Source organism: Muscardinus avellanarius (assembly GCF_963383645.1).
Source record: "Muscardinus avellanarius genome assembly, chromosome: 1".
NCBI lineage: Eukaryota > Metazoa > Chordata > Mammalia > Rodentia > Gliridae > Muscardinus > Muscardinus avellanarius.
The window spans coordinates 182669990-182677763 of NC_137786.1; the positions used below are offsets into that span (position 1 = coordinate 182669990).

The 7774-nt window shown below is 39.0% G+C and overlaps 1 protein-coding gene across 1 annotated transcript in view; it reads left to right on the forward strand.

Annotated features, from left to right (window-relative positions):
• Positions 1 to 7433, forward strand: part of NLRP14 (NLR family pyrin domain containing 14) — a gene marked incomplete at both ends in the record, with an annotated part of 28164 nt that extends 20731 nt beyond the window's left edge. Inside the window, 3 exons of the mRNA XM_080689994.1 lie at positions 1080 to 1250; positions 6469 to 6639; positions 7283 to 7433. Of these exons, the coding sequence (XP_080546120.1) occupies positions 1080 to 1250; positions 6469 to 6639; positions 7283 to 7433 (493 nt within the window). The remainder of the gene's footprint in view (positions 1 to 1079; positions 1251 to 6468; positions 6640 to 7282) is intronic.
• Between the last annotated feature and the right edge of the window lie 341 nt (positions 7434 to 7774).

A 7774-nucleotide genomic window follows, 5' to 3' on the forward strand; every position in this document is an offset into this window, starting at 1 on the left:
GTTCCCTCTTGGTCTGTGAGAAAGACTACACACAGGTGCATAGTCCATATACACATCAGTGTGATCATTTAGTAAACCTACTTTGGAGCTTCCTCTCACTTGACAGCATTTAAAAAATACATTTAAGTATGTCAAATTAATGTCTGTATGATATTTTATATTTCACTGTATAAATATTATAGCTAGAGTGACACAGGACAGGGAGTCGCTTAGCAATCTCAGCTCACTTTCCCTCTACTGACTAGTAGCTTGGGTGAGTCATTAAGTGTATCCCCCAGCATTGTTTTTTAGGATTATGAACTCAAGCTCTTTGGAGTACCCAGGCATGTTGGTCTTGACTGGACTGATCCATTATAACCAGACTTCCAAGTGAATTTCAAAATTTATTGGGACATCTGTAAACACTAAGGTGATGGAACTCTTCAGTCCACTAAGCACCTGCACTTTAGAAAAATGTATATGACATGGACTATTATGTGGTCCTCTGAAATTTCCTTGATAATTACTCAAGTGGAAGACAGAATTTTACTTAGTAGAAATTACTATAAATCGAAAGCCTTCATTTTCCTTAGAGAGCTTTGGTTTCTAAGTGACCTGTGCTCTCTCGGTCCTTTCCTAATGGAGTTCTTAGACAGCCCACCTCTTTCCTTAGCTTTCTTAACACACATAGACAAACTTGTGCTTTTCTTAGTTACCTTAATTGCCTCTAAGCCAGCCATGCCAATTGACTCAACACATAGGAGCTAGATGCTGAGGGAACATATGGTCATTAAGGTGACACTTTTATCCTCAAGTAACACACAATGCTGATTACATGTAAGTAAATATAAGCCAAATGATAATGTATTCCAAATGTTGGTATGAAGATATTTGTGGGGGAAAACAGTTTTACCCATTGGTGTCTATGCTCATGAGGAAACCTCTTCTGTTTCTACTGATAATATTAGACTTTCCCAGATGCATCCAGGATTGTAGATAGAGGAGAGTGGGCACTGGGGTATAAATGCCTGAGCTGTGCTCCTGGGAAGAAATTAAGCTTCCCACCTGATGGGTTCACTTCAGTTGTCTATGTCTTGCAGATTGATGGGCTGTGTCCTCACTAGTGCCTGCTGTCTGGATCTGGCTTCTGTCATTTTGAACAACCCAAACCTGTGGAGCCTTGATCTTGGGAATAATTACTTGCAGGATGAAGGAGTGAAAATATTGTGCGACACTTTAAGACATCCAGACTGTAACATTCGGAGGCTTGGGTGAGTTGGTAGTTCCCCATTAGAAAAATGATATCTGTTTGGTGACTAGCAAAAATCCAGAAACTTCCCATGTAGAAAGAAATTTTAAAAAGGAGCTAGAAGTTATGTTTTTCTGAAAAAATAAGAATATGAATTTCAAATATAAGGATCAGTTTATTGCATGTTCTTTGGTATAGAAACCATATTTCACATTTCTCTGTGTCTCTCTTAGGGCTTTGGACAGATATATATTAAATGCCATCTGATTTGGGTCCTCCATGTTCTGCTATACTACAGATATTCCATTGGTCTTTGAATTAATTTTATTATTTAATCAAACACTTTACTAATCACCTGTATTTATAAAATACAAGAAATTTGCAATCTAATAAACCCTCATTTGTGTGTGGGGTACTTTCGTTCAATCCTCTATTGTTTAGACTTAATTTTGAACTGATATTGGCTAGCACATTTTCACCTACACAACATGAATTATTAACCTCTGGATCAGGAATTGTGCTCTGTGTGGGAAGTCCAGATAAAATAATGTTTCTGCCATTAATAATTTAATAGTCTTCCAGAGAAATCTTTCTCACTCTTCTAAGAAGTGCTGCTGTTCCAGTGTCTCCACTGACTGTTTATGTATTTATCGTAACAGTACTGCTATTGTAGCTCCTAGGTCTGAGATTTAATTTTATCCTACCTATAACTTGGCAGTTTGGCTTGTTAAAGTTTCATGAATGCTGGAAGAAAACACAGACTCTTACCAGAAAAAGTACTTTATTAGTAAGCGTTAGGCATTGGTGTGTTTGTTTCCTTCCCTTTGCCTGCAAGTCTTAAAGTCTCATAGGGCTGTTCTGGAGGGCCCAGATGGATGCCTGCCCATGCCATTGTTTAGCAAGCTAGAAGTAAACCTGCCCTTGGTCTTAGAAATGTTACTTTTTCTCTGGTTGCTTCTTGAAAACAAAGCCCTGGGAAATGCCCAAGTAGAGTGGTCAGAACTTTGCATTTGCTACAAAACAGGTAGCAAAGTAAAAGATCCCTAGGAAAATGTCTCCCAGCAATATCCTCCTCTTGTTTCTACATAATACTGTCTTGGCTTCTGGTGAATTTTCACCTGTATAGGCTATTCCTTTAGCTACTCTGATTAAACAAGAGAGACTGGGGCCAGATCTTTTCAATTAACCTCATACGCTATTTAATTAAGGCTATGATCAATAAGACTTAAGTACAGGATGAAGCCAACTTGAAATATTGATCTCAGCCATGCTCCTAGTATCCTGGATTCATCCAACTGTGTAAATCTTCAAAAGGACTGAGAACCCTACCCATTATGACCCATGTGGTTTAGGATGACTTGATGGGCTTTGATGTCAGTGACAGTAAATGAGGTGGAAAAGATGGGCCACTCGAATCACCAGTAAAGGGCCATTCAGTGGTCTACGTTACCCACATACAAATACATAATTCGAAGGAGCACAGAACAATCTAATTTATTTTTATGGTACTGGGGTTCTACTCCGGGCTACACTCCCAGACCTATTTTATATATATATATATTTTATTTGGAAACAGACTCTCTTAAGCTAGCGAGGCTGGCTTCGAACCTGCATGATCCTCCTGTCTCTGCCTCCCAAGTGCGGGGATTACAAGCGTGTGCCACCACGCCCAGCAGAACAGTCTAATTTTTGATATGTTTATTTTATTTGAGTCATCATCACACTGGTATGGTAAAGCTAGGTGGACAGTCACAATTGTAATTATAGCTGCCTCAGTGGCCATACATAGTATAGGCCAAGACTGTTCTGGCATTAAGACAAGCTTATAATTTATATCAGTCAGAGTAGAATGTTGTTGAGCTGGTTGTTATATATATATATATATATGTGTGTGTGTGTGTGTGTGTTACTGGGGTTCCTGGAAGGCCTTCTACTTCCAGGCTACACTCCCAGACCTATTTTTTATACTTTTTTTATTTGGAAACAGGGTCTCCTAAGCCAGCGCACACAGCTGGCTTCGAACCTGTGCGATCCTCCTGTCTCTGCCTTCCAAGCACGGGGATTACAAGTGTGTGCCACCACGCCCAGCCTTGTACATATATTTTTCAGGTCCACACCAGGGTTGTACAATGATGGCATCAGGCACAGAAAAATAGTTCAGGACCTGCTGTGTTCTGTCCTTGTACTTTCTGTTTACATAGCATGTTTGTGATGGGCACAACAAACCAGGCGGCAGGTCAGACTGAGGTGCAGCTGCTGCTTGACTTACACAGATCACAAAATTTTGTCAAGTCCGTATCGAATCCGCGAGAAAAACGAGAACATTAATTGTTCTTTCTACTCTCTGCATCTCTCAGGCCCCAAGGTGTTCTTTCCCTGTTACTGTTACTGTTCTGTTCTTCCAGGTACCATCCCAGCATCTATAACTTTATTTAATCTCCAGTTACACACCACCTGTACGCAGGCATTTAGCCCCAAGGAATCCGGAGACAGACAAAAGCATCTTTACAATATTTGAAAAAAGTCATTCTCTCCCTCATTATATCCCATACTTATCTTTTAAACAGCAAAGGCAATCTTGTTTTTATCTGGAAAAATGTACTGATCTATTTTCACTGCTTGGCAGAGACACTTTTGTTATAAGTCGTGTTATCACTGGTGGATAATCTACTACTGGTTTTCTATTTTTTTCCATGAGTGTGTTTGTAATTTCCCAGTCCCAAATAAGCCCTGATATCAATAGAGCAAATCTTTCCATCTTCTTCAAAATAATTATGACGCAGCCAGGCGTGGTGGTGCACACTTGTAATCTCAGCATTTGGGATCATGTTTCGTGGACAGTCTCAGCTACTTAGTGAGGTCCTCTGCAACTTAGTGAGACTCTGTTTCAAAATAGTGAAAAATAGGGCTGGGGTGTAGCTCGAAGGTAGAGTTCCATCTCAAGTACTGCAAAAAAAAAAAAGGCTCTTCCCCTTTGTATTCCCAAGTAAAATTTAATTTATCTTAATTTAAATTTAATTTTTTTGCCAGGTGTGGTGGTGCACACTTGTAATCCCCACACTTGGGAGGTGGAGATGGAGGATTGCTCAGGTTCAAAGCCAGCCTCGCTGGCTTAAGAGACCCTGTTTCCAAATTAAAATGTGTGTGTATATATATATATATACTATATATGTGTGTGTCTATATAGACATATATACATATACATGTACATGTACATATACATACACATATATACATACACATATATACATACATATACACATATACACATATATACATATATACATATAATTATGTCTGGGAGTGTAGCCCAGAGGTAGAAGGGTTTCTAGGAACCCCACTACCACCAAAAATAAATAAATAAATTTAATCTAATTTTTATTTTTTGCAGTACTGGGGATTGAACCCAGGGACATTCAACTTCTGAGTTACACACACCCCCACCCTATTTTTTCCCCCAGTACTGTGAATTGAACCCAGAAACCATGAAAAATGTTTGATATCCATTATAATTCCATATTTGTGTCTTTCATTTGGTAGTTCTGTTTGTGAAACTGCTATTTGTGACTGCAAAATTTTTAATATACCTTTATTGGTGCATTGAAATGACACATCATAACGAAGTTGAGTGATAAGGACGCACCTGCACACAGCACTTGTTAAGCTTCTCCCTTTCCTCTCCCATACATGATATTGAGAGTGGCATTGATAATTTTGTATATGTACACAGCATCAGTGGAAAGGGATTATATTTCCTGATGAATTCTTGGTAACTGTATTAATAACTTTTTTCTCTAAGGTGTACTTTGTGCAATATTTATATACTTGTCCATAATGTGATTCTTCTTTGTTATATGTTTCATGTAAGTAATCTTGATAGAAATTTTATATGCTCAGCACCTGTACAGGCACTCAGTTGTTCAATAGCTAGGTAAATAAAAGTAAAATTTGAATTCAAATTAGTTGTTTGAGGAAACATATTTGGTGCAGAAAGTGGCGTTTGAAGCCGGGCATGGTGGCGCACACTTGTAATCCCAGCATTTGGGAGGCTGAGACAGGAGGATTACAGTTTGCGGACAACCTCAGCTACTCAGTGAGGCCCTCTGCAAGTCCGTGAGACCCTGTTTCAAAGTAAAGAATAAAAATAAGGGCTGGGAGTGTAACTCAAGAGGTAGAATGCCTCTGGGTTCCATCCCAAGTACTGCTAAAAAATAAAAAAGCGGCGTTGGTATACTTCCTCAGTTTCTATATCACATCATCATGGGCTTGTACAGGGTCCTTGAGTCGTGATTGATTTGTTGTTTCATTTGTTTCCATTATCCATTATCCTTCCCACTTGTAAGCAACTGACTTTATGTATGTATATATGTATTTATTTATTTTATGGTACTGGGATGAAACCCAGGGGCATTCGACCTCGGAGTTACACCCCCAGCCCTATTTTTTAGTCTTCATTTTGAAACAGTGTCTCACTGAATTGCAAAGGGACTCACTAAGTAGCTGAGGCTGTCTGTGAAGGCTATCTAGGAAATGGGATCCTCCTGTCTCAGCCTCCCAAATGCTGAGATTACAAGCATGTGCCACCATGCCCAGCATGACTTAATGTATTTAAAATGTGCCACAGAATTGTGAATATGCTTGTAAAAGATGTAACTTTTTTGAGTGTATGCAATTTTTTTTTGGTACTGGGGATTGAATACAGAGGCATTCTATCTCCAAGCTACACCCCAACCCAATTTTATTTCATTTTTTAAATGTGGAAATAGGGTTTCACTAGGTTGCTGAGAGCCTCACTACTTTGCTGAGGCTAGCTGTGAAGCTGAAATCCTCCTGTCTCAGCCTCTGGTGTATGTATTTTTATTTGCATTAAGCACCACGGTGTTAGAGACCTCGTTATATTTCTTTCTTTTTAAATGCTCAATACTAAACTTTTAAAATTTACTTATATTTCTAAATCTTTAGTGATCCTTAGTTCAAGGATTCAACTGCTTCCTATTTAGAAGTGTGCTTGCATAGTTAATTCTTTGGACTATAATTATGAACTTGAAACTCATAATTCAGGAAGGGATATGGTCAGTCTATAAGTAGCTAAGAGTATTTTAAGTATAGTCTTTGAACTAAATCTGTGTTCATTTTTTCAGTTTCTGGAATTATCCTCCACTCCAAGCTCACAGTTCTCTTCTGTGCCCACTCTCCGCCATGGGATAAAGGCATCCTTATCTTGTCTTTCTTCCCTACAGGTTGGAATACTGTGGTTTGACCTCTCTCTGTTGTCAGGATCTCTCCTCTACTCTTCTCAGCAACCAAAGACTAAAAATTATGAACCTGACAGAGAATACCTTTGGATGTGAAGGAATTGGAAAGTTATGTGAAGTGCTGAAATCTCCAGAATGTAAACTACAAGTTCTAGGGTAAATCTTCAGTAGCTTCTTGGGGAGAATTTCCTGCAAAGAGCATTTGGGGAACCCCTCATTTATTGCAGGCCTTGAAATTAACTTCACTGTGAAGGCTTGGGATCTTAGAACACTGAATTTTGAGAGAGTTAATACGAGGCTACAGGTTAAGAGCTAATCACTCTGGAGTCAGACTACCTGAGTATTAAATTATCACCTCACTTTTACTAAGTATTGGCTGTTCCCTTGATTTTTCTCTGTTTTGGTTTTCTGATTTGCAAAAAAGGTGAAATAATAAAGTCTACCTACAGGGCTATTGTGAAGATCACTAAGTCAGTTTAGGCTGAGTACTTAAAACAGGGCCTAGAATAATGATGTGTCAGCTGTTTTCATCATTATCATTAGTACTGACTTGCATTGAAAAAGGATCTTGGAAGACCCTTCTTAAATGTTAATCCATTTATCTTTTTCTCTGTTATATTCCATTTCCCTTCAACTCCTATATCTTCCATTGTGTGTCAGTCCCTTTTCCTATTCTCTGTCCACCTTAATAGTCTTTGACAGGTTTACTGTTTTCTCCTGCAATAAATCCTTCGTAGAGAAAGTGGAAGTCTGTGGGGAGACTGAGTGCAGAAAAAGAGATGTTCCTTTGTTTTCTCAGATTGTGCAAAAAGGAATTTGGTAAAGAAGCCCAGAAGCTGTTGGAAGCTATTGGCATTAGCAATCCACACTTGGTCATTGAGCCCCACTGTATCACTCACAGTGAAGAAGAAGAAGAAGAAGAAGAACGGTCCTGGTGGCGGCGTCCCTGATTTGACGACCCAGGTCTTGCTTTAAAAATGAAAATTAAAAGAAAGAAAACCTCAGAGCCACAAGGATTTGGGTTTTCCACTTAGAGGATACTTTCTGCCCAGAGATATCACGGTTGGCATCTGTTAGTCACTTTAGGTTTGTCACTTCTTTGTAAAATGTCAATTCTACTTCACACAGGGGTTGCGGGGCTAAAATAAAAGCACGAAGTTCTCTATAAAGTGTAACGTCTTTAATTGGATACTAAGCTTAAGAACCTGGGTAGGAGACACCTAGAAAGCAGACTGAGGATGGGGCCAAAGAAGATTCAAGTGCCATGTTTTTCTTCCTGTGTCATTTCTGT